Raw genomic sequence first — 26,327 nt, forward strand, 5'->3', positions numbered from 1 at the left:
TTCACCCCAAACTGAAGTAGAAACTGAGGACAGAGAAGTCAGGTGACGTACTGGTCAGTATGTGGAACAGGGACCCAAACCTGGGCTGTTTCCCTGGAGCCTGGCCTCTGCCTTGGACTGGGATCCATCCCCAGGATCCAATCCCAGGGATTATTCTCCACCTTCCATGTGGAGGGCAAGCTGGATCCAGGCCCACTCTGAGTAGGCAGGCCCTTTCTAGATGGGATCCCAGAGCACAGAGGCTGGGGCTGCCCCTGGGTTCCCCTGGCTATGAGTCAATGCCCCTCTGAGTCTGGTGCCTTGGCCTTACTTTCTTCATCTCCTCCCCAGCCCTTTTGCCCTCGGGCACCCTCCCACCAGCATCAGCCCCTCTCTTCGCTCTGCAGAGGCAGCAGGCAAGCTTGGCAGGGGCTCAGCCCTGTACTGCCTCCATCCCCACCTCTTCCCCAAGCAGTGCCAGCCCTCGGGGTCAGACTGCGATCTCCTCTGTCTTTGGGAAGTTGGGCCCCAGCCCGGGGCATACGAGGGGCCTCTCCAGGGCCCTGGAGCACTTCATCTGTGCCAGACACTGTGCAACACACTTCATTTACTTCATTGTCTCAGTTAGTCTCTTCCAAACTGAGCGGCAGGTATTCTTATGGTCCCCACTTAACAGATGAGGAAACTGAGGTGAAACAAGTTGCCCAAGGCCACCCAGCTCTTAAATGGCAGAAGTGGGACTTGCACCCAGGGCTCAAGTACGTGGGTTTTCCACCGTGCACTGAGAGAAGGGGCTCAAGGGCAATGTGGAGAAATATCTAGCCTGGCAGCCCGCAGACCAGCAGCCGGATGGCCATGACCGCCTCTGCCACTTCCTCAGCAGAGCCACCACAGGGTGCGAACAGCTGTGTCCTCGTCCACACTCACTCTTCTCAATGGGCAGCCCAGCTCCTGGCTCTGTCTGAGGTGGAGGGAGGGGGAGGTGGTGAAAAGGTTATTTCTCCAGAACCCACTTTGCCCTCCTCCGCGGTACAGCTTCCCTCCCAAGCGTAGCGAGGCGCATCAGGATAGCTCGCAGCCAACCCTAAGGAGATGTGAGGATTTGTTCATGACTCAACTCATGCTCCAGTGTCTCTACATTGATGTGTTCACTCACCCCATGTTTATTGAGCACCCACTATGTGCCAGGCACTGGGCACAGCAAGAGAACTGCCAGGGTGATTAAGATATGGCCTCTGCTTTTCAGGGAGGGAAGGCACATCGGCACCATCATTGAGCAATGAACTCCACGGTCAAGGAGAGAGGGCTCACGAGTGTGGTTTCCTCAGATGGGAAAGGAAGGCTGGGAGAGGAAGGTGGTCTGGGCCAGAGAATCGGCCTGCGCAAAGGCTTGCTGATGCGAAAGAATGTGGCTCTGGTACCGGGGGTAGTGGTGGAAGATGGGACTGGAGAAGGGGACGGGCCTCGGGGCAGACATGTCTGTGTGCCACATCCGGGAAGTAAGATCCAGTCTAAAGTCTGTGGTGGAATCACACTGCTGACAAAGGGTGAGAGATTGGAGGGAGGGAGACTGCAGGAAGGGAGACCAGTCAGGAGCTTGTTACCGTGGCTAGAGAAGGAGGAGTCCAGGCTGACACAGTTGAGTGGCTTCATGTGCTGTTTGTCTCTCAACCCCCTGGACATGTACACAGCTCTGTCCGGCTCACCTACCCTGGCCAAAGAGTTAAGTGTGGGGCTGTGTGTTGAGGGCCCCCTTCCATTATTTGCAGGAGTTCTGGGCCTCAGACACTGGACCCCAGGTCAGCAGTGGGATGATGTACTTGCAATGTGGGCCAAGAGCAAAATGGCATTTGACCCCAGCAGCCCCTCCTGTCCACAGCCAGAGGTGAAGGCTATGTCAGCCTGCTCTGATGTGTTTCATCTATACCAGCCGGGGCCAAGGCCTGGTGACCTGGCAGCCAGAAGGAATTCCAGGAGGCATGAGGCTGGGAGTTGAGGGATTAGATAGTGCAGAGCAGAGAATGCTCTGGGGAGATTGGTTTGTTTGTACAACTGTGCATTTATTCCTCCATGAGCAAATGAGCAGTAAGGCTGAGCAAGCTCTGGAGTCAGGCTGCCTGGGTTCACATCTGGGCTCTGTGCTTTGGGAAATTCTGTGATTTCTGTACCAGCTTTCCCTTGTTACTCACAGAGTTGATGTGTGAGGCTTAACCTAGCATGTAGTAAGCACCCTATAAACATTATTATAAATATTATCCTTTGACAATGTACCTCTGTGCCAGGAACAACATTCCCTGATTGCTCTTTAATTGTGCTCCAGCCTGTCTCCCAGGAGAGACCGTAGTGAGCTCCCTGGGCACAGGGACTATATCTTATTTGTCTCTGTACCCACAATGGCTTTGCTAACTTATGACCCTCAAGAGCTGGCCATTATAAATGTGTCATTACATGTCTCTCCTTGCACACCTTTGCCCACGCTGTTCCCCTAACCCAGAATTTCACCACCCAACTTCTCCACCAACATTTGGAATGCCCGAGCCCTATAGTGCATGCTTCACACTGTATTGTGATCATCTGCCAATGCGTCTGTCTCCCCCAGGACCTTGAGCTCCTTGAGGACAGAGCTGGAGGATTATTCCATGTTGTACCCTAGGCACCTGGCACAAGATTTCATGAACCCCTCTGTGCAGACACAAACCTGGCCCCTGCCCTCAGAGAGCTCACAAGTCCTGGGTGGACAGAGGTATGCAGACAGACCCCACTGTGCAATGGTCCATTGGGTGAGGTCTGGCATTCTGGGTTGGAGAATCACTGTGGCAGCCCTGAGCAGATCTGGCATGTCAGCCACCTGGGTCCAGCTCCCAACACTGACTTTCATAATTGCCACCCGCCCTCTGCTCGAATGCACTATCAACCTGAAAACAAAAACTCTCTCCTTAATCTTTAAAAGGAAAACATTTTGATAAAAAGTCAATATACTCAATGCAAACATACTCAATTAGCAAATATACTCAAGTGAAATCTTTTCCCTGAAAATAAGGAATAGGGCCATTAATGTCTGCAGTAGGATGATTTTAAATGTCCCCGGGGAGCCAGCAGGAAGCTGGGCCCAGAGGAAAGCACGGGGTGGGGAAGAAGGTCCTACCTCCCTATGAGGAAATGCAAGTCAGCCTCACGTGGAGCCCCCTGCTGCCCCTGTCCCCACCTCCTGCAGAGGCTTCCACATGTCAACTCTTATTACTTCTGTCTGTGTCCACTCAGGAGGCCTGGGCCCTGCTTGCCCTGGGCCTGCCTCAGCACACTGCTGCTTTGTGGTGGCTGGTGTGAAGCCTGTGTCCTGAGATCCCTGATTCCCCAGGAATGAGAAATAAGCTCCTCTCAGGACTGCAGTCCCATTTGCCCATATAGTTCCTGGAGCCTTTGGGGATTTGAGCCCAGAGGCTCAGGTGCACCCCAGGCTTCCTGGAGGAGGCAGGTGTGGTGGGATGGTGGGCAGACAGGAGAAGGGGCGCCGTGTGGGGCCAAGCTTGCGAAGCAGATGGTTGCTGGTTGTAGACCTGACTCTGCCACTCACCAGCTGTGCAACTTTGGGCAGATTACTTCACCTTCCTGAAAATGAGTTTCCTCATCTGGACAATGAGAAAACCCTCTCCTCTCTCAGAGATTGGACGTTAGAATCCAATGACATCATTTGGAAAGGGCACTGTGCATGAAAAGGGTAACATCTCAGGGCAATGACAAGCCTGCCTGGGACAGGATGAATAGAACGTAGACATCTGTAAGTCTTAGCTTCTTCCAACCTCAATCTCCACCTCCTCCCTTTTTATTTGTTGCTGGGGTCTTAAATGAGTGTGGGGCTGTTCAATTCCTCCTCCACCTGCATCTTTGGGACCAAGCACTGAGCTGAAAAGATGATTCCATGCCGCACACCCCCCCCAACCCCGCCACAGTTTTCCAACCTTGTGTCTTTCCATCCGGCCAGCTACAAGCTATATTTGTAATACATCCTCCCAGCGGCACTGTGAGTCTGTGCCATTAGCCCCAGTTTATAGAGAAGGAAACAGAGGAACCCCTAAGTAAAGGGACTTGCCTAAGATTTCACAACCTAGAGCCCACATTCCTCCCATTACTCCCACTGCCTGCGCTTATGTGCTTCCCTTTCTTCCGTCCTAGGTTCTAGCGCCCTCCCCCCCCATCCCTACGGTCTACGCTTCCCCCTTCAAGGCTCAGCCCTGCTGTAACTTCCACGAGCCTTTCCTCACTTTCTCAGATTTCTTCCTCTTCCAAACACTTTAAAAAAAATCATACTTTTCTCTGAGCCTAAAAGGATGTACACTAAATTAGAAAAGATACACACGTACAAAGAAGGTAACAACCATCCAATATCCCCTCGCCCAGAAATTTCCAGACTTTTCTCTGTGCATTTGTGCAGGTGTTTGTGTGCACTTTCCCCTCAATTTCTCTGTAATGCTTTCTTGCTCCTGCTTTTCTTCTGGCCCTTATAACTCTCTGTGTGTGTCTGACTCGCTCCACCAGACTGTGAGCCCCGGGAGGGCAGGTCCTGTTCCTTGATTCAGGTTGACGCAGTCACACGTGCCCAGCTCATGGCTGGCTCGAGGAAGAGACGTGAGGTTGGAAAACTGGGGGAAATTGTTCTTCCAGCTCAGTGCTCAGTCCCCTAAGTGCAGGCATGGGAGGACTCAAGGGTCCCCAGCGCTCATTTAAGAGCCCAGCGATCAGTGAGAGAAAGTGTATGCCACACGCACCATTCTTTACTTTTCAGGTTAAAACGTAGACATACTCGTCTTGGGAGGCTCATTCTAGGGAGGCTGGGATGACACTAGAAAGAAGAGAAGATGAACCTTGAGTCACTCACCAGCTTCCCCCTCTTCTCAGTTCCGTACCATTGGGCACATATGCAAATTTTAAGCCTCAGTTTCCCATCTGTAAAATGGGGTTACTAACACCTCTTTACAGGGATTGTTGCAAGTATGAAGTGGTGAACACAAACAGCTTCACACAGCGCCTGGCATGAGGGCACCTACGTTGCGTGCTGGTCCCCTGGCTTCTTCCGAAATGATTAACATGTCAGTTAACAACGTCCATTTATTACAGATCTGTCATCAGCTCTGTGGGGGCTGAAAAAGAAGCTCTTCCTGCCTTAAAATCCCACTGGGGGTAAAAGACACAGCAACTGACTAGAGAGACACAGTCCATTTATAAGGGCTAATTGAGCAGCGCAGACAGTGATATGAACTGAATTAGGCTGGAGAGCTCCGTGTGTGCCTGGGTCCTCGGGGAGGCCGCAGATGCACTTTCCTCCAGATAAATAACAGCCTCTGCAACTCTGGGGGCAGTCAAGGCAGCGGACTCCGCAGATAAGCTTATCTGGGCTGTGGCCACAGAGTTGGAACTTGTAAGCTTGGGTTTTTTGTTTTTTTTTTTTTTAATCTGTCTCATGTTACCAGCTTGTCCATAAATTACAGCTATCTGGTGGTTTAGGGAACCCAAAGCTGGGCTGGGCTGAGAGAGTGGAATGAGACCACAGGGATTGGAGACCAGTGATTACCTACACATCAGGGTCTCTGTTCAGTTCTGCCCCTCGGCTGAAGACAGAAAAGAGTGTCCTCAGGCTTCCGTCCTCCCTGCTTTTGTCCATCCTGGTTTACTTACAGGAAGGCATTTATCTGAGCTATGGCATGGGTAAGCACAGTGAAGTTATGTAGCATGGTCATTAAGAATAAGAAGCTTTGGGGTCAAACAAATCTATTTTCTCTGATACTTGCTGGCTGTGTGACTTTGGGCAAGTTACTTAACCACTCTGAGCCTCGCTTTCTTTGTAAGTGGGGACAATCAAAATAACCCTCCCTCGTGTGGTTATTCTGAGCTTTAAAATAGATGATGCTATTACAGTGCTCGTCACAGTGCTTATAAACGTTCAATAAATGTTAGCTGGTTTTAGTGCCGTTACAGTAAGGTCTACATGAAGACGGAGCAGGTTGTTTTCCCCCAAATGTGCATGTCACAAGGACACATGTCACTGGCAGGAGGCTGCTTCTGAAAGGTTGAGAGGTGGCCTGAGGCAGAAGAAAGAGCTCTGAAAAAACTGGTACCAAAATTCAGGTCACCTCACTCAGTGTTTTTCATACTGTAGTCCGCAGTATGAAATGCATTTGATGTCACAGTCCTCTACGTTCGCGTATTCCTTGATAAACAAGAGAAACAATTTCACACACAAAAATACACATCCTGACCACGTGCAGTGCTCATTGGTATTTTTCTTTTTTTTTTTTTAGTACAGTTGCAACTCACTAATTTCAGATCCACTTATTGGGTCTCCTTGCACAGTTTGAAAACACTTATGAAATGATGGTGACCTTGGGAAAGTCCCTTTCCCGCGCTGAGCTTTAGTTCTCCCAACTGTAAAACGATCTCGGTGCCAACCAGCCTCACCGCCGCTCTGAGTCACGCCAGGAGCACTGAGGAAGCCCTGGCTATTTGGAGGGTGCCCGTCCAGGTGCTTCCGGGGAGACAGAGATTGAGAACAGCAGTTTCTGCCCCAAGGGAGCCACGTGGGGGCACTGGAGATGGGTGGGGGTGGGGACTGTAGGGATTGCTTCTCCCAAAGGCCCAGTGCAATGGAGAGATTGACCATGGCATGAGGAGTGACTGGTGCTATTCTCTCCCCCACCCCATTTGTGCCCCAGCAGCCTTCCTGACAACGAGACGGGAGAGGACCCCAGGTACAGCCTTGGAACTCAGTTGGAAGTGGGTCCCAATAAAGGGAAGGGTCTGGGTGTGGGGTAGAAAGGGGGCGGGGCAGGGGATTATGGTGGCAGGGACACTGTGTATGGATGCAGGGCTGTGCGCCCTCTGTAGTTTCAGAGGCAGGAGGCCTTGTAATGAGGCATGCGTTCTCAATGAGGGCCAAATCCGCTTCCTGGGGAGAGGAAAAATGCAGATGTTACAAGGACTTGTGGCCCTCCGAAGGGCCACAGTACATAAACCGATATACAGTATGTTTGTGGTATTAACGTTTCACGGTGGGATAGAGTCAGAAAATGAATGTGTGGTTGCCACAGGGTGGTGGGAAGGCAGGAAGGGAGGGACCACTTACGGGTGCAGGGTTTATTTGGGGGATGATGAAAATGTTCTGGAAGTAGATCAGGGTGATGTTGCACAACCTTGTGAATATTAAAAAAAAAAAAAAAACCCTACTGAATTGGCTAAGAAATGTGTCAAAGAAATGACAATTAGAAAAAAATTGTCTGAAACGGCCCTAGTGGGCGATTGTGAAAAAAAAGCTGAATGGCTGGGTCTGTAAGGAGAAAGGAGGCGTGTCCCCCAGGCCAGACAAAAAATCTGGTCTTGTTGCTTTGTGTTCAATGGGATTTATGTTCTTGTTGTCTAAAAAAAAATAATCAAAGTAAAATAGATGAGTGAGACTCTGAGAGCCTCCCTAACCCCACCCTCCCACGGACGTTCAAACACACTGGAGGTGGCGGGCAGTCAGGACGGAAAGGCTGGCTCAACTTTGTGTAGTTTAACCTCTGGCCTTTGCTCTCCAACACCAAAGAGGTTTCATTTCCCCATCTTCCTCTGCCCATTCTGCCACCTTGTCCCCAAGTGCCAGGGTGTGATGACAGGCCCAGCCTCTCTAGCCATACTGACCATAGTTCCTGAGCCAAAAACCAGGCCTCATGGTCTGTGACAAGCACACGCGTGTGCATGAGAACGGCGGGGCAGGACAGCTGGTCCTGGAGCAGGCCAGGCTACATGGGTGCCGCGGCTGAGCGCATCTCTCCAGGCGCATCCCCAGATTCCTCGGCCATCTTCTGAGAGGGACACATGGGGCTACTAATCACACCTGGAGCCCTTCTCAGCTCTCTACGTGCCACCCGAGTTCCATCCGCTGTAGGTCCCCACACACGAGCTGTGGGCAACAATGTCGGCCTGCCCAGCCAGGCCTGGCTCTGGCCAGACAGCACTCCCTGTCCCAGCTGTTTGTGGGCTGTGTCAGCCTGAGACCTTGGCCAGTGCACTTGAGCCCTGATGCAGAGGCTGAGTCTGGAGGAGCCACATGTTGGTCCTCTTCCTCCTCTGACACAGGAAGTCCCCCCCCCTTTAGCCTACGCTAATGGTGCCTGCCTTTCCCCCATCCTCCCTCTTACCCGAACTGGCCCCCAGGGCCCTCCTCACACACACCATGTGGGTTCTCGACACTACTGGGGTTCAGACAGTGGAGGCTCCCCCAGGAAGACCACACCTGCCCCCACGCCCCTCTGTGCAGCATTTGTGACTGCAGACTTGGCCCCAGGGATGATAAGGACACCAGTACTGGGAGCTCAGAATGTCTGTGCAGAACCCAGTCCACTCATATGAATCCTGAAGGTGCATCTTTCTTCCCCTGCTGCAGCCCAGACCGGGAGCCAGCAGCTGAAGTGGACAGCAGGTACTGTGTCCTGGGCATACCTGCCCTCCAGGGCATGCTTCCTCAGAGGGCTTCTGGGGCCCGGGGAGCCCCAGAGCTCCAGCGGGCTGTCTCCAGCCCCAGCACAGCTGCAGGGAGGAGGCCCAGAGGGAGGGTGCTGTGCCTCTTCTGCACATCCGGCTGCGCTCCTCACAGCAGGTCATTTTTACCTGGTGGTCATCTTTGCCCCCCCCTTTTTTTTAATTTGGGGGGTGGTTCTTTAAAAATTGCATCATGCAAAATGTGGTTTCCTTGGTTCCACTTTTTAAAAAAATTTCCATTTGGAAAGTTACCTGCTAACATCAAAGTTGAATGATTTGAAAGCTGTTCAAGAAAGGAGGAAACCAGGGGTCCAGTGTTAACTTGGTTTCTTCCTGGGCTCTGGGTGGAGACTCAGGAAGGAGTACAGACTGTAGGAGTGGGGCACTTGGGGTGCAGGGCAGGGAAGGATCAAGCTTCCCCCAGTCAGCTAAGACCAGATGCCTAAGCCTAGCTCAGCCCTGGGGAAGGAGAGGCCACTGGGGCCACACACAGCAGATTTCTGCCAGCCACACCTCCCCATCTTAGCACTGCCCCACCCCTTCCTTGGTCTAAGCCTTCCTCTTGACAACTGCCTCTAAGAAGGAGCCCTTGAAAATGCCTCCTTACTCCTACTCTGCTTTTCCCAGGAAGAGAGGCCCTGTGGCCTATGCCTCTCAGAAACCATGGCTGCTAAATGCCACTGTGGAGGAGAATATCACCTTCGAGAGCCCCTTCAACAAACAACGGTAAAAGCCCATCAGAGGGAGGCGGGCTGGGGGAGGAGAGACATCAATCATGGGCAGCATCAGGGGCAGCTACCTGCCCCTGTCCCCAAGCTCCAGCCAGCAGCTCAGCCCCTCCACTGATCTCCCACACCCAGCCGCCCACTCTCCACCCGCTTATCTGGATTCCAGCTTGTTCCATATGGTCCATTTGGAAACAGTCCAGATGTGGCTGGGCATCACAGCAGCCCAACTCCCGTGGGAGAGAAGGCGGGAGGAGAGGGAGATGAGGGAGCCCTGCTGCCCTCCCTTGTGGCTGGGGGGGAGGCCGAGCCAGCTCCTCAGCCTGTGAACAATTTCCATGCTTCCCCCCGCCCAACCCAGTGAATAATAACCACTAACATCGATTAAGTTCTTACCAGGTGCCAGGCACTGTGCCAAGCTCTTTGTACCCATGATTTCCTCTAATGCTCACAACTATTTTAGAAGGCAGGTACTATTATCATTCTCATTTTACAGATGAGGAAACCAAGGCTTAAAAAGGTTAGGTAACTTGCCCAAGGCCACTCAGACCCTTTGAGATGGGATTTGAGAAACCCATCTCAAATCCAAGACTGCCTGATACCCAAGAGCATGTCACTAAAACACCCTGATGCCTCCTCTGTGCACCCTGGCTGGCACCTGCCTGGGCGAAAAGCTGGCCAAGGAAGTATGAGAGGAGCAGGCTGGGCAAATATTTGCCCAGCCATTATCATCACTGCCTGAACCAACCAGCAGTGATTTTCCCTGGCAGTGCCCCAAGCATAAGCCCTGACTGTTGCTTTCCCCACTGCCCAGGGACCACGGGCCCTCTCTTGTCACTTGTGTAACATGTTTGCTGCCATCTAATTCCATCCTTCAAATATTTAACTTGCTCCAAGACCGTGTAAGGTGCTGCCCTTGGCTTTTTTTTAAACTCACGTGGTGTTTGTTCGCACCCAAGCAGGAGGCCCATTAAAGCCATTGCTCACCCCGGGCACAGCTGCCTGGAGACTAATAATGACCCTCGGCCAGCGCTCATCCCCACTCTGGCCAGGCCAATCAGCTGTGTCCCCACCCCACCCCACTCCAGGTACAAGATGGTCATTGAAGCCTGCTCCCTGCAGCCGGACATCGACATCCTGCCCCATGGAGACCAGACCCAGATTGGGGAACGGGTTAGTAGAGCCTCCAAAGGGTTTTCTCAAAACCAGAGGCTTCAAGCATCCCTGCTTCCCACCCATCACCGGCTACAGGCCCCAAGATCCTTCTCAGGGAGAGCAGGTACCTGGAAAGTGAGAGAGGGTGAAGCCTGCAAAGCTCCGTGCAGTGGGGCCAATATGATCTCTTTGAGCAAGGACAGCTTTCAGCCCTGCTTAGTGCAGAGGTCAATTTAGCGCCTTCCCAGGCTGGAGATGACTGACATCTCCTTCAGCCATGCCCCGAGTATATCCTGGGAGCTCCAGGTACTGCACTAGGCTTAGCGATATGCTCTCCCTGTTTGCTCTCTGGGTGTGGCCCCTCCTCCACGAGCTTGGACAATAGGGTTCTCCTGGGGCTGGCCTCCTGTGTATGATGAAACCCCTATGTCCTCTGTCTTGGATTTCACTGGTCAGATGGTCCCTTGCACCTATACGACGACTCTTCAAGGACTTGGAAATTATATTCCCCACTTCCCAGTGAAATCAGTAAACATGTACAAGTCCCTTCTCTCTGCAAAGTGAGGGGGGAACAAAGAGATGGACACAGCCCGGCCTCTATCCCAAAGAGCTCACAGTTGAGGAGGGGCCAGGACAGTCTCTCCTGAAGGGCTTTGAGGGCATGACCTCTCCTCCGCTTTGGTGACAGGGCATCAACCTGTCTGGTGGTCAGCGCCAGCGAATCAGCGTGGCCCGAGCCCTGTACCAGCATACCAACGTCGTCTTTTTGGTGAGTGCACCAGCTCACACCTCCCGAGGGGCCCTCGTGTCTGGTTTGTCTCCCTGGCTCATTGCCTACACACACGCACACCCCATCACCCAGCTACCTTCCTCTTTAGGAGCAAACTTCTCCTGCCAGAGATATTACTTATTCATCTCATTAATGGGGAAACTGAGGCAAGGATAGCACAGATGATCCACGTGGACTTCACACTGAGCTCTGAGGGAAGGCGAGTAGTAGGTATAGGCCACCGCTCTGTAGGACCGCCCCCACCTCTCAAGACTCATTTAGCCTGACTGTAAGAATGGCCAGTACGTGGAGTGTGTGCTGCCGCTTCTCATCTCATGCCCACAGCAGACATTGCTAGTTGATCACAGAATTTTTCCCCACAGAACCTTAATTTGGCCTCAGAAGCCTTCTCAACACAGCACTCTAGGTAACCACTAGCAATCAAACAGGCGATAACACTTAGTAGCTATCCCTGTCCTACTCCATGCCAAGTTCTGTGTTAGGTGCCTTGGTTGATCTGAAGAATTCTAAGGCCCAGCCCTGGACCTCAAATCTTTAGAGTCTGATTAGAGAGACAGAGCTCACCCTCACTCAAGAGCCACAGCCCAGCTGAGAGTCAAATTGTGTGGTGCAGACTGTGAGGAGCTTTATCTAAGAAGACAACTGTGAGGGCTGGAGGAGGGCCTTGAAGTGTGAGTCAGTTAAACAGAAGAAAACAGAGGCCGTGTAGAGAGAGAACTGAAAGAAGGAACCTCAGGTCTCTGGTCCCAGTTTTATTCCCTCTCCCCAACGACACACGTAAGCACGCCCTACTAGACACCCTACACTGTGCGAAGTTCATGGTCTGCAACCAGCTGACTCATGCACAGCACTTCACAAAGTACTAGCTCGTCCACGATCCCATGTGAACCTTAAACAACACTGTTAGAGAGCAATAAAGCAGATATTTTAGTTTATTTCAACAAACTTTTATTAAAGTCCTATTCTATACCAGGTGCTGTCACAAGGGGGTCTCAGTTCTTTTAGGGAAGGAGAGGGTCTCACTTCTTAGGGACCTCATGTAAATAACTATCAGATCTGCCTTAGTGCAGGTTATCGCCGCAGCAGAGGAGGGGAGGCGAGGGGTGGGGTCAGGAAGGGACACAGGGTGGAGCACTGCAGGATGGGTAGGAGTTCGCCAGGCAGAGGAACGACTCATCTGTGCTCCCAGTAGAGGGAACAGTTTGGATACAAGGCCTGGAACAGCAAGTTCCCTGGAAACCTGATGTGTAGAGACCTTGGGCAATGCAGATGAGCAGTGAGGCTGGAAAGGAAGACTAGCAGGTTGTAAAGGGCCTGGGTTCCCATGCCAAGGAATGCAGACTTCGCAGACTTTGCGGAGCCACGGGAGGATCAGGAGTCGAGTCAGGAAATGATTGTGATTAGATCTTTGGAGAATGCTATCTGAAAACAGTCCCATTTTAAGATAAGGCAACTGAGGCCCAGAGAGCTTAGGTTCATTGTCCAAGGCCACACAGCTAATAGTGTCAGTCCCTAGACCAGAGCTGATGTAACTCTGCTGGGTTTTGTACTCACTGTCACCCCTCCCTGTACACTTGCCCCTACCTTCCCCCCTCTCTCCAGGACGACCCCTTCTCAGCTCTGGATGTCCATCTGAGTGACCACCTGATGCAGGCCGGGATCCTCGAGCTCCTCAGAGACGATAACAGGACAGTGGTCCTAGTGACCCATAAGCTACAGTACCTGCCACATGCAGACTGGGTGAGGGGCCACAGGAGGTCAAGCTGTGGAGGGCTGAGGTGGGGGAGGCAGTGCGGCATCTCCAGAGGAGTTAATGAGATGTTTCATAGCAATGGCTGAGGGCTACCAAGCAGAAGAGGTCAGCCCTGGACGGCTTTGTGCAGACCAGGCAGATCAGGGAGCCCTGCACAGCCCAGGGGTTGGTGTCACCTACAGCTGCCACATTCCCCATCCTGGCCTGGGTATCACAAGGGCTGGCAGTGAGTAGGTTCGGAAAGCAGCAGACATTCAGTTCCTACCTCTGTTCCTGCTCAGTTGGATGTCTTATCCCCCTTGTCTTACGGAGTGCCCATTGGATGGGAAAACCAGCTTCCTGCCCTCTGGTGGGTCAGATTCAAGTTAGGACAAGATGGAAAAGATGGAAACAAATAATAGCAGTAGGAGCAGAAATGTCCATATTACCAATGGAATGCAGTTGTGTGAAACCCCGCACTGACTGAATCCTCATACTCCTCAGCACGTAGACACAGTTACTTTTCCATTCATTGAAAAGCATTTAATTCTTAAGATGGAAATCATGGGACTTTTGAAACCTGTGCCTTGCCTGACCCTTATATAAAATTGCCCCTGAAAACTGAGGTCCTCCCTGAGCATCAGGCCTGTGCTAAGTGGCCCTTCCAATTCCCCTCAAATAAGTCTCCCTTCCACATGGAGTGAGACCTTCCCTCCACTATGAAAAAGGGGGAAAAAGCCCTGGCTGGTGTAGCTCCATGGATTGAGCGCAGGCTGCAAACCAAAAGGTTGCTAGTTCGATTCCCAGTCAGGGCACATGCCTGGGTTGCAGGCCAGGTCCCCAGTAAAAGCAACCATACACTGCTATTTCTCTCCCTCTCTTTCTCCCTCCCTTCCTCTCTCTCTAAAGATAAAAATAAATAAAATCTTTTAAAAAAAAAAGAAAAAGGGAAAAAATCCAGATTTTAAAAAAAAGGTAAAACAGGTCCAGGTTCACATCTGAGTTTCCATGGTGACCTTGGCAAGACAGTGCAGGACAGTCCTTAATCCAAAGAAGACAACATGGAGGTGCCTGGTTTCTGGAAGTGTCGGTGGATAGGACTCCCAGCTCCCCTCCCTAAACCCCAGTGTGGGCAGTGGGGGTGGGAGGGGCAGGGCTAGGTGTCTGAATTATCACGAGTCTACATGAGTGTGAAACACTGGGTGTTTCAAATAAAATAAGTTTTACTGATTTCAAAGAGATGTGGCTACACACACTTAGACCAACGGGTACTTTGCCAAAACTGGTGGACCTCTCAGACCTGCCTTCAGGAGGAGCTAAGGGGACTGTGCCATTAGCCCATCACGCATATAAAATCAGCTGCCACGGCCTCCCCGCAGATAACCAGACAGCCTGACCAGGATGCACCAGGTCGCTCTGCAAACCCTCCTATCCACCATGGGTGGCCACTGAGAATTAACCCCTAGATGTACCAAACTCTAAACCCAGGGAGTGTGTCAATGAGGGTCAGTTATCACTATGGGCTCATTGCAGTAGGCGAGCCATAGGCCATTTGCGGTGAGGAAAGGATGTGTGTCTGTCCACTTCCACCTCCTCGGTCAGGCGGGGTGTGACCTCCACGGCCCACCCCGGCCAGCCCTCTGCAGGGTTTGCTTCTGCCTTTCCAGATCATCGCTATGAAGGACGGCACCATCCAGAGGGAGGGCACACTCAAGGACTTCCAGAGGTCAGAATGCCAGCTCTTTGAGCACTGGAAGACCCTCATGAACCGGCAGGACCAAGAGCTGGAGAAGGTGGGTATATCCTAGGGGCCAGGCAACCATCCCCTGAGAAGAAGGTTCTGCTAGAACTAACCTCATAAAGGTCTTCCTGCCCTCACCAGCCCCAGGAAACCCCCCAAAAGGACAGATGTGAGAGCTGAATATGAACTTACTCCTAGCAGGGGAGAGCCAGTACCTGTGCCCACTACCCAAGGCAGAGTCAGGTGGATGCCTTCCCTTTATCCTGAGATAGTCAAGCACCATTTAGTTTACAAAGCTTCAGAAAATCAACTCTGACTGGCTAAGCAAAGAAAAAAGGAGGGGAGGAGTTAAGAATTTATTGAATCAATGAAACTAGAAAGTCCAGGGCTGTCATAGCTTCAGGTAGAGCGGGATCCAGGCAGTTAAACAATGTCATGAGGGATCTTTTCTCCCCATCCCTTGGCTCTGCTCCCCTCAGATTGGCTTCATTCCCATGGCAGCAGTGAGGGCTACTGGCAGTCTCAGGTTTACATTCTCCCAGATTCACAACTGCCAGAAAGAGAATGCCTCTTTCAGGATTGCTTAGCAAAAGTCCCAGGGCTGACTCTTATTGGTCCAATTTGGTCATATGCCCATGTCTGGACAAATCACTGTAACCAGCGATATGGAATGTGAGGATTGACCAGTCCTGTGTCATATGCCCACTCCTGGAGTCAGGGAGAATGACCAGCCCACCTGAATCACAGAGACTAAGAACAAGAGAGAGGTGGTACCCCACAAGGACACTGGGGTGCTGTTAACTGATGAAGGGGAAGGCAATACAAAAGTGTGTCCATCTGGACCCTCCCCCAGGCAGGAGCAATCTGGAAATTAATACTGTTCATGACCAGGGATGGTTGCCCCTTCTCCTCCCTTTTCCCTCTGCACACCTGAAGACATTAGCCAAGCCCCATTTGTCTTTCAGGAGACCATCACGGAGAGAAAAGTCCCAGAGCCACCCCAGGGCCTGCCCCGGGCCATGTCCTCAAGAGATGGCCTCCTACAGGATGAGGAAGAGGAGGAAGGTACAGACAGTGGGACTGGGAGTGAAATCACGGCCTGAGGTCTGATTTTTCCCTGGGAGACTGAGGTCTGAGGTTCTGAGGGTGGTAAGATAGTGTGCCTTTGATTACACCCTTTCCCTCCCTGTGTCTCAGTCCCTTAGTCTTCCCTTCTGTCAGCGGGCGTATTGTACCCCCTGATTCACCCTCGGGGGGAAATGAAATGTGAAGCCACAAGGTGGGTTCTTTCGGCCCACAGAGGAGGCAGCGGAGAGTGAGGAGGAGGACAACCTGTCGTCGGTGCTGCACCAGCGCGCCAAGATCCCGTGGCGAGCCTGTGCCACGTATCTGTCGTCTGCTGGCGTCCTGCTCTTGTCCCTGCTCGTCTTCTCCCAGCTGCTCAAGCACATGGTGCTGGTGGCCATCGACTACTGGCTGGCCAAGTGGACCGACAGCGCCCTGACTGTGAGCCCAGTGGCCAGGAACTGCTCCCTCAGCCAGGTGGGGCCCGCAGCCCCAGGGCAGCGGCCGGGGGTGGGGCAGAGAGGGATGAGCCGTGGACACCCCCAGGACCCTGCCTCATTCTCTGCCTGGCCCAGGAATGCTCCCTCGATAAGACTGTCTACGCCATGGTGTTCACAGTGCTCTGCAGCCTGGGCATCGTGCTGTGCCTGGTCACATCTGTCACAGTAGAGTGGACAGGGCTGAAGGTGGCCAAGAGGTTGCACCGCAGCCTGCTGAACCAGATCATCCTGGCTCCCATGAGGTATCCCTCTCCCCCGCCGTGCTGGGGTGTGGGCAAGTCACGGCTACCAGGGCCTCGGTTGTCCCATCTCTAAAATGGGAATATACAATCTCCGTCACGGGCTTTTGGGCATGACTCAGGGAGCCTCAAGTGTGTGTAAAAGTGCCCTCCCTCCTCAATGCAGAAAGCAAAGCAAAACTGGCGTTCACACAGCCAGACACAGTGCCAGGCATTTTACGGGGCTAAGTCATCCAATTGTCACAGCAGTCTTTCACAGGGAGCACCTGCAGGCTCTGTGACAACGTTAGTTTCCCTTCCCTGGGCAGGTACCGTCCGCCCGTCTCCACCCACGGGTTCAGCTCCCCCCTCCTCTCTGTCCTTCCTCAGCCAGCCCACAGGTTCTGACACTGAGGACATGGTGTGGCTGTTCTAATCTTCTGTAAGGGTGTGGATAAAAACCTCAAAGACCGCTTGGTGTGAAAGAAGTCACTGCCCAACTGGCTCGTCAGTTTGGCTTAAAAACACAGCAGGCAAACGGGTTACCTGGCCCCACCGTTGTCCATGCCAGACCTCACCATCTGACTGCGATGTTTACTTTCCAGCCTCTTCAGCTCTCTGTAGCCCAGAGACATGGCCTCAAAGTTTACTTACCCTCTGTTTGGCCCAGATCTGTGGTTCTGAATACTCTGGTTGGGGTTGGGCTGGCTCTTTGTCACAGCTGCAGTGATAACACCTAGAGTGGCCTTGCAGGGTCAGCCAGCTGACAGGCTGTACCCGGGGCCCTGTTCCCCTGACTGGTTGTCCCTCTGACTGGTTGTCCCTTTGGAGAGGACTCCATGTCCCGAGGACGACAGCTGCTGAGTGAGTCAGGCCTGGCGAGCAGCCGAGAAAGGTGGCAGCGGTCACACATGGGCTTGGTGGTAAGAGAGGCTAGTGAGGGGCTGGCACCCCACTGGGCTGCTGTGAGAGTTCTCAGGGGCTTAGGCCAGGTGTCCACAGACCTGGGAAGGCCACCACCCCTGGGGAGTTAGACACAGGGGTAACTCCAGAGACACCAAAATGAAAGAAGTAACCACCCTCATTCAATGAACGGGAAGGAAATCAGTGAACAAACAAATAACGTCTTCTGGTTGCCTCGTAGGTTTTTTGAGACCACGCCCCTTGGAAGCATCCTGAACAGATTTTCTTCCGATTGTAATACCATCGACCAGGTATACAGGACTTGACCCACTTCTCCTGCTCAGAGAGAGGCCAGGCCCCTGTTGGTTATAATGCCCTGGGCCCTGGGCCCTGGGGGAGGAACCCAGTGGGCCCCAATCTGGCTATAATGCCCCCCTGGTAGGCCTTTATAACAAGGCTGAGGGAAATCACATCTCTTTGCCTTCCATCCAAGAGCCCCCTGGCTCACTCCAGTAAGGTTCCAGCATATTCTGAACCAAGGCGACCGATTTTGTGGAGGATATTTGTTTTGACTGAGCCCCTGTTCTTTATTTACCACCATAATAGATGGTGAGAAAGAAGGCCCTGACCCCTGCCCTCAGGGAGCCTGCGGTGTGTAGTAATAACGTGGGGCAACGAAGCCTGGCAGCAGACAGCCCCCGAACGTCATCAAATGCCAAAACCCACCTCCTGCTCTCACCCTCCCCTCCCTCAGCACATCCCATCCACGCTGGAATGCCTGAGCCGCTCCACCCTGCTCTGTGTCTCCGCCCTGGCCGTTATCTCCTACGTCACACCTGTGTTCCTCGTGGCCCTCTTGCCCCTGGCTGTCGCGTGCTACTTCATCCAGAAGTACTTCCGGGTGGCATCCAGGTGATGGAGTCACTTGCCAGTGTCCCAGGTTGGGGGTGGGGTGGGGGATGGGAGGTTCTTTGCCATGGGCAGTTTGGTACTCTTGTTAGAGTCCTCATCGTAACACTGGTGGAGTCAGGTTCCCCATGAAAAGGCAAACAGACATGAAGGAGATGAAATATTCGTATCCCACTACGCTAACATAATTGCGTGTCAGCAGCACCCACGCTGCAGGTAACATCCGGACTGTTTCGGTGGGAGCTTGTGCAGGAACGGAACTCCTAGGTCAGGGCGCGTGCGCGTGTTTATGCCTTCCATTCTCTTCGCCAAACCGCTTCTCAGGAGGGTTGTATGAGTCCAGCCAGGCTGAGGGCTGGTGCGTGCAGCCAGAGGGCACCTGATGTGCAGGGTGTTACTTCGACCCCACCTCCCAGCCACCTGTCACAAGGGAGTCTCTCACAATTCTCCTTATCACATTCGCCCTCCTAAGCCTTGGAGCCACGCGTGCCTCTTTCCTACTCAAAGTTTTCTACAAACATTCTCTAGAAATTTTTTTCTGGGCGTGATTCTGTTAAGCTCATAGATTCAGAGAATTGTAGGAACCGCATGTCTCAAGCTGCCAAGGACAACCTAGCCATGGGTCATGGAATTGGTATCATAGATCACAACCAGTATTGGTGAAATAATCGAATAGAACAGATAACAGACTATATTCACACAGTAGCAGTAAGCTTTGCTCATGGAAGCTCTGTTTGGGTGGTGCAGGGGTGAGCGTGCACGGATGTGCGGTATAAAATGTGTTTCTTACCACGGTTGTGGTCAGAGAGGCTAAGTCCCTTCCCCAAGTGCACAGAGTTGGCTAAACACTGGAGTCAAACTGCTGAATAGCAATTGTCATAATTACATTTAGGTACAGCTTGGCCGCGATTACTTTGACCACAAGACTAAGATTTCTGTAAATGGCTTTTTGCCTGAATGACCCGGAATCCCCTGGTACCCACAAGGAACATAGCACATTGACAGTCGCAGAACCACGGTGGCCTTGTGAATGCTGCACAAGCTGTTCTACAAGGTTCCCTTCTCCTGCCAGAGAAACTGCCTTGGTCCCCTGGCACCCACCGTGGAGGCTTTGGAGGCGGTTTGTCTGGGAAAGCTGCTTCCTGCACCCCTGCCTGGCCTCCCCAGCCCTAAGGAACTTGTCAAGGTGCAGCTGTGGAGGGCAGGAGCAATTCTGTTTCCGTGGAAACCCCTGGCCTGTCCCTCTGAAGGTGCTCTTTAGATTCTGACCTGTGACGTGCTGAAACCTATTATGGTTATTAGGGAGGGGGCTGGAAGCTTCCAGTTGGCCTTTCTGTTCCTTTGACTAGTGTCTCAAGGGTCAGGTGGTTCTCCTGTGAAAGGGAACTAACACTGCCTGCCCCCCCCCGTCCCCCTTGCTGCAGAGGGAGGCCTGCAGCTCAGGCGCAGGAATGGAGCTACAGAAGACAGGAAGGGGAGGCCCAGGATAGCATGACTGTGCCAGCGTGGTGATTATGCACTTTACATAAATGAGCTGTCTGGTTCTTAGACTGCTTGATGGGGTGGTACCATTGACTTCCCTTTTGCAGGTGAAAGGTGGAGATGTAGAGGGGCGAAGCCATTTGCACACGTGGTCTAAGGGGTAGAGCTAGGATTCAGACCCAGGCTGAGCCGTGAGCCCGTCCTCCTAACCATTCCCCTCTGCTCCCCCACCACAGGGACCTGCAGCAGCTGGACGACACCACCCAGCTCCCGCTGCTCTCGCATTTTGCTGAAACTGTGGAAGGCCTCATCACCATCCGGGCCTTCAGGTACCAGGTTCACCCCAGGGTGGGGGTGGGCAGGGGTGGGGCCTGGGTCATGGGTCATGAGATTCAATTCTCAGGGTTCCACTTAGGAAGGGTCAGGACATACATCTTCCGACCCCTTCTCAAGCCTCCAGGCTCAGATGATGTCCCCCAGAGGGTCCAGGACAGGCGGGCTCCACTGCATGATCCAGAGAGGGAAGTCTCAGCCCTGTGGCCAGGCCCAGGCCCTCTGTGAACTGAGGCTGGAACAAGCCCTCACATATCAATGCTAGAAAGGCCCTTACTTACATCATATGGGCAAGCATGAGGGATCTTTTGTTGAGAACCTCCTATGAGTCAAACACTATGCTGAGTTCTTTTCATGCCAATCTCATTCATTCTGCCCTGCAATCCGAGATGGTGTCAACGATTATTCCTATTGCTTAGATAAGGAAACTGAGGCTCAAAGTTGAACAAGCCCAGACTTGAACTTGCTCATTCATTCAACAAATTTCACTGAGCATTCACTATGTGCTAAGCCAGGCACTAAAAAGATGAGTCAGATGAGCCCCTGTCTTGAAGGTACTTACACTGCAGTCTTTGAGCAGGCCAGGACAAGCCCATGTGACAGGTACCCTGAAAGAAAGGGGGATACAAGCTGTGGGAGAACACAAGGGGAGGGTGGTCGTGGAAGGCTTCATAGAGGAGGTGGCAATGGAGCTAGGACTCAAAGGGTAGATACGAGTTCACCAGACTGGAGGAATACCCCCAAAACTTCAGTGCCCCTGCCACCCTCTTGCCACTCTGAGTTGTGATGTTGGGCTGGATGGGAGCATCTGAGGCTGCCAGGAGAGTGTGAGGGGCTGTTGCTCCCCTCCCCAGTCTCTGTCTGATGTATTGGGGCATCTCTCCTCCAGCCAGACAGGTCAGAAACCCCTGACCCAGATAGTTGGGCTCTGGTATCTAAGCCTCAACCAGAGAGTGATTCCAGGTTATTTTTAGGACAGCACAGCTGTACAGGGTATGACAGGAACCATGCGACACCAAGGCCTGTGTCCAAGAGTAACCCTAGGGCCCGAGAACCAGCTGAGAGGGTCCAGGGAAGTTTATATCCTTCCCCCAAGGCCCCCAAAGTCCAGCTGCAGCCCTGGGAGAGATACCCAGGTCCCTGGTGCGACCCTCTTAGGGCCTTGTCTGTGTAAAGCAAAGGAAAGCCGAGTTCTGCTCCGGCCTTGGCTCTGCTACCAGGACATCCCCTGCCCCACTGCAGGCCTGTGCTGTCTTCCTTACAGAAGCTCCCTGGAGCCTGGCATATGACTCTGAGGTCTCCTCCCAACCCTCTTCTCAAGCCTGAACTTCCCCAGTTCCTTCAATGTCCAGGCCCCTTGACGATCCTGGACCTAGCCTGTATTCTAAGTTTTGGCAATGTCTGTCTTATAACTGGTGTCCTGGAGGTCTTCAGGCTGGGCCTGGGGCAGAGAGCCTGAGACTTTCCTAGAGGGGGCTAGACCCTCTCAGTAGGATCCAAGTGGCTTCCAGCATCCTGCAACCAGCCCCAGAGCAAGCCTGTGGTCAGCCAGAGGAACTGCTGCCCAGCGAGGCCTCCCACGCCCTGCGCTGCCGCGGTGTATGGTTTTTCAAGTGAATGAAGAACTTGATTATCATCCCTTGGATGTGTTTAATTCATTGGCTCCTGCCCAGCAGCCCACCCTGTTGAGAGCTAAAGAGTATTTATTGCTTGCGCAAGCACCAAGCGCCCACCCTGTGCTAAGTGTCGAACGCGTACTGTCGCATTTAGTCCTCACAAGAGCCCCAGGACACAGTTGCTGTAGTCCTTTACTAAAATGGGGAGAAGGGACCCAGAGAGGCTGAGCAACCGGTCTGAAGCTGCACAGTCAGCAAGAGCTGGTGCTGGGCTTGGAACCCAGACGTGTCTGACCTTCTGGCTTTTCTAGGAGTCTCCTACTTCTTCCCCCGAATCTTTCAAGAGCACCCAGCCCTGGGCTCAGTGCTGGGCTCAGAGGCTGTTGCTGTCCCCATAGGAACTGTTACTGTCTGATGAGGAGACTGAGGCTTAGTCTTGACATGCAGCCAGTGAGGAACGGCCCGGGCTGGGGCCTGGGCCCATGGCCGCAGAGCTGGGGCTGTTCCCACCACCGCACACCTATGGCAGAAGCTCACACACACCCTCATGCACACGCACCCCTCAGAGCAGTCACAGACGCTCCGACTGTCCCATCACGCACACGTGCACTCTCACATACACACCTTCAACGTGCGCTTCCTGAAGCCCTTCAGCCGTATGGTTGCACACTCGCCTCTCACACACCACCCGCACACACATCCACCCTGTGGCTGTGCAAACACACGCTCTGTCACACCTCAGAGACTCACTTTACTGTCCTCACACACGCAGTTCACTCACAGTCCTCCTCCCAGAAATAAAACAGAACAAACACCTTCCAGGAGTGAAAAGCGAATGCCCAACAAGGCTTGTCTTGAGTCCCTCTGAGTCCCCTCAGCTGTGTCCCCGAGACCAGTGCTGAGATGGCTTTTGTTCATCCTGTCGTTCATTATCACACAAGTGCTCCTGCCCTTTCCCTGGGCCCAGCCCTGGCCAGCCAGGTCTGAGGGGTGGCCTAGGAGACTGATGCCAGGAGCCCAGGCAGGTCAGAGGGAGGAGGCAGGCCCATACGTGTGTTCAACCTCAGGAGAGAACATGAGGAGGGCACGGGGGCCAGAAGGGAGCTTCCAGAGTCCCTGGTACAGAGCGATCTCATCTACCTTAGAGGGTCAGGTAAGGCTCCCAGAGGCTACATGGACCAAGATTATCCCCACAGACCACCCTCACCCTCCCTCCAGGTACGAGGCCCGGTTCCGGCAGAAGCTCCTCGAATACACAGACTCAAACAACATCGCCTCCCTCTTCCTCACAGCTGCCAACAGATGGCTAGAAGTCCGCATGGCAAGTGTCCCTCACCCCCACCCCGGGCCCCAGAACAGGGCGTCTGATAGGAGTGTGGAGCTCTGCAGAGCAAGGGCAAAACAAACGGAACCAGAGGGGGAGTGGTGTGGAATACCAGCTCATATGTGCACGCAGGGTGGGCACCGAGGCCCCCTGCCTCTCCCTGCCCCAACGGTCCTCCTGGTATCCGCCCTGACCCCCTCTTCCCCGTATTTTGCCTGTGAACTGTGTATCTGAGGGGTGTGCGAATAGTGAGAATAGGTGTGTGTTTAATTGTGATGAGTGTGCGTCTGGAGTGGGTCATGTGACACTTATGTGCATGTGTAGGCCAGCCGGCGAGGCATGTGTGCAGGTGAATGGGGTGTAGGCCCTCCCTGTCTCCTGGTGCTCCAGCCTCCACAGGCATGCTGCATGTCTGCTGACGTTTACGTGATGTGAGGGCTGGTGTTGAGTCTCAGCTCAGCCAAGCTACCTCTGCCATGAAGGGGAGGAGGGGAGGACACTGTGGCTTCCAGCCCCGAGGGCCCAGGCCAGCCCCTGTCCCTCCACAGGAGTACATTGGTGCATGTGTGGTCCTCATCGCAGCCGTGACCTCCATCTCCAACTCCCTGCACCGGGAGCTCTCGGCCGGCCTGGTGGGCCTGGGCCTCACCTATGCCTTAATGGTGAGTGACAGTGGGCCAGGTTTGGGGAGGGGCCAGACACCGCACCCAGGGAATCCCAGGGCACCTTTTCCAAATGAGACACCTCCGGGCCTTACTCTAGGCTGCTTTGAGTCTGATCCAGGTGGGAGAGCTGACTGCAGGGCCCTGTCTCGCACCCAGGCCCAGGCCCCAGACAGATCACCGTAACCCTCTGCATGTGTCTAGGAAGGGCCACCCTGAACAACCAGCCAGTGGGCAGCAAAAGATATTGGGGGCCTCGGTCCCTCCTCAGCTATAAGAAGAGCATCTGGTGGCCAGGGATAGGACCATGTGGTCACTTACTGTAACTGTCTCACTCCCCACAGGTCTCCAACTACCTCAACTGGATGGTGAGGAACCTGGCAGACATGGAGATCCAGCTGGGGGCCGTGAAGCGCATCCATGGGCTTCTGAAAACCGAGGCAGAGAGCTACGAGGGGCTGCTGGGTGAGGGGTGCAGCAAGGGTGGGGCCAGGGCCAGGTGGAGGGAGCCTGGGGGTAGGGTGGTAGTCCTGGATACCAGCTGTGTCCCACGCCTAGTGGCTGACCCCCAGCCCGACCCCCAGCGCCATCGCTGATCCCAAAGAACTGGCCGGACCAGGGGAAGATCCAGATCCAGAACCTGAGTGTGCGCTATGACAGCTCCCTGAAGCCCGTGCTGAAGCACGTCAACGCCCTCATCTCCCCAGGACAGAAGGTCAGGAGCGGGGGGCAGAGGGCTGGCAGTCTCAGAGAGCCACCTACCTCATGGGCCCTGTGGGTCTCACACCCATTTGGAGCCCCCAGTCTCCTTGACCCGGGCCCCTCACCTGACAGGGCTCAGCCCGCCTCTCCCCTTCCTCCCTCTCCCCTCCTCCTCCTCCTGCCCTCACTCACCCACCAAGGAGGACACCCTAGACTTCCTTAGTTAAAGGGGCTTTGTCAGCACCTCCCAGTCCACTGCAAATGGTCAAGACTCTCCCAGGGCACTGTCCCCTGGGCTTCAGAGCAGGGGCCTAGGGACAGAGTGTGAGGCCACCCTTGTCCTGGGGAGGGAGCCCCCGTCTGGCACTCTGACCAGCCTCTCGTACTGATTCTGTCTTCCTCACTCCCACTCTGCTCTCTGCCACTGCCCCTCTCCTTCCATCTCTGTCACTATCTCTGTGTCTGTATTGGTTCTTTGTTGTCATTTCTGTTGGTATCCAAGGGCCAGGAAGTGATTCCGCCAGAGGTGGCTCCAGCTTAAGGTGGGACACACAGACACACCCCACACACCACACTCAGCCACCCCTGCCCTCCTGCCACGCCCTTGCTTACAGAGACACACTAGTGCCCCCAACTCCCCTGCAGCACAGGCATAGCCGCACCTAGGTCCAGGCAAAATGGACATGTCCCCCCTACACCTGCTTGCGGGTTCCCATGGGAGCCCCCGCTGCAGGAAACAAGCCCGAACCTGGGGCCCAGCCCTGGCCAAACGGAAGCTGGTGAGAAAACCAGGACAAGAAGATATGCCGTGACCTCCCCACCCTGCACAGCCCCATAGCTAGCACCAGAGGCTCCCCCCGACCCCAAGCCCTGGGTGCACGTGTGCTCCTCTCTTTCCAGATTGGGATCTGTGGTCGCACAGGCAGTGGGAAGTCCTCCTTCTCTCTCGCCTTCTTCCGCATGGTGGACATGTTTGAAGGTGAGTGGTATGGCGGGCACCCCACAGGTACCCACAGCCACCGGATGAAACCCCAGCCCTGGTGTACGGTCAGATGTCACAGGGGCCCAGCAGTCACTGTTTTCCCCTGCATCATTACTGAGGCCCAAGTGCGAGGCTGAACCCGCCCCCAACGCCTCCATTCCCTTCCATGGTGCCCCACCTGCCACATGGTCTCCACACAGGGCGAATCGTCATTGACGGCATCGACATTGCCAAATTGCCACTGCACACCCTGCGCTCGCGCCTCTCCATCATCCTGCAGGACCCCGTCCTCTTCAGTGGCACCATCCGGTGAGCCCCATCTCACTGCCCAGGCCTGGCTCAGCTCCATCTATCGAATCTGGAAAGCAAAGAGGAGGGGTGGGCCAGGCCAGGAGCACTTGGCTGGGTACCCACCACCCTGGGCAAGCAGCCCTGCTCTGGCCCCACACACGAGGGCCTGGCTCTGGTTCTTCAGAGGAGTCTTACCCTCATGCCCTTCTCTTTCCCATTAGGCCTGGGCAGGCACTGGTAGGGGTACCCCAACCCTTAGGTCTGGGGTGCCACCACCTTAGTGCCCATCTCCCAACCAGAACCTTATGTCAGTCAATTCTCCCTTCACGAGCCTCATCCTCTGCCAGTCCCCTGGGGATGGAGCCAGCGCCCTGCTCCCTTCCCTGGTGGGGCTTTCTGTGTCACACTCCAGATTTAACTTGGACCCAGAGAAGAAGTGCTCCGACAGCACTCTGTGGGAGGCCCTGGAGATAGCCCAGCTGAAGCTGGTGGTGAAGGCGCTGCCAGGAGGCCTCGGTAACTACTGCTGGCAGAGCGGCTGGTCAGGGCATCTGTAAGGGCCAGGGGTGGGAGGCGGGGGACTCCTGCCTTAGGTGTGCCCAGAACTTGGAGTCTAAGGTCCAGCAGGACCCCAGAGACCATTCAGTCCTCCCTCTCACTCTACTGGAGCTCAGAAAGGTCAAGTGACTGGACCCAGGTCACACAAT

The 26,327-nt window shown here is 54.0% G+C and overlaps 1 protein-coding gene across 4 annotated transcripts in view; it reads left to right on the top strand.

Moving 5' to 3' along the window:
- ABCC8 (ATP binding cassette subfamily C member 8) overlaps nucleotides 1-26,327 on the top strand; it is a 74,911-nt gene that overhangs the window by 46,238 nt on the left and 2,346 nt on the right. For 2 of the 4 annotated variants that reach the window (XM_024558824.3, XM_024558823.3), the window contains exons 17-36: nucleotides 6,687-6,722; nucleotides 8,396-8,431; nucleotides 9,118-9,216; nucleotides 10,304-10,388; nucleotides 11,059-11,139; nucleotides 12,763-12,900; nucleotides 14,560-14,685; nucleotides 15,599-15,698; nucleotides 15,934-16,175; nucleotides 16,274-16,440; nucleotides 17,561-17,630; nucleotides 18,074-18,231; nucleotides 19,947-20,039; nucleotides 22,878-22,980; nucleotides 23,532-23,645; nucleotides 23,990-24,110; nucleotides 24,230-24,360; nucleotides 25,248-25,326; nucleotides 25,530-25,638; nucleotides 26,033-26,136. In XM_024558824.3, coding sequence (XP_024414592.2) covers nucleotides 6,687-6,722; nucleotides 8,396-8,431; nucleotides 9,118-9,216; nucleotides 10,304-10,388; nucleotides 11,059-11,139; nucleotides 12,763-12,900; nucleotides 14,560-14,685; nucleotides 15,599-15,698; nucleotides 15,934-16,175; nucleotides 16,274-16,440; nucleotides 17,561-17,630; nucleotides 18,074-18,231; nucleotides 19,947-20,039; nucleotides 22,878-22,980; nucleotides 23,532-23,645; nucleotides 23,990-24,110; nucleotides 24,230-24,360; nucleotides 25,248-25,326; nucleotides 25,530-25,638; nucleotides 26,033-26,136 — 2,192 coding nt within the window. The remainder of the gene's footprint in view (nucleotides 1-6,686; nucleotides 6,723-8,395; nucleotides 8,432-9,117; nucleotides 9,217-10,303; nucleotides 10,389-11,058; nucleotides 11,140-12,762; nucleotides 12,901-14,559; nucleotides 14,686-15,598; nucleotides 15,699-15,933; nucleotides 16,176-16,273; nucleotides 16,441-17,560; nucleotides 17,631-18,073; nucleotides 18,232-19,946; nucleotides 20,040-22,877; nucleotides 22,981-23,531; nucleotides 23,646-23,989; nucleotides 24,111-24,229; nucleotides 24,361-25,247; nucleotides 25,327-25,529; nucleotides 25,639-26,032; nucleotides 26,137-26,327) is intronic. The other 2 variants (XM_024558825.4, XM_024558826.4) reach the window with 1 other exon arrangement.

This window comes from Desmodus rotundus, chromosome 5 (genome assembly GCF_022682495.2).
Source record: "Desmodus rotundus isolate HL8 chromosome 5, HLdesRot8A.1, whole genome shotgun sequence".
Lineage (NCBI taxonomy): Eukaryota > Metazoa > Chordata > Mammalia > Chiroptera > Phyllostomidae > Desmodus > Desmodus rotundus.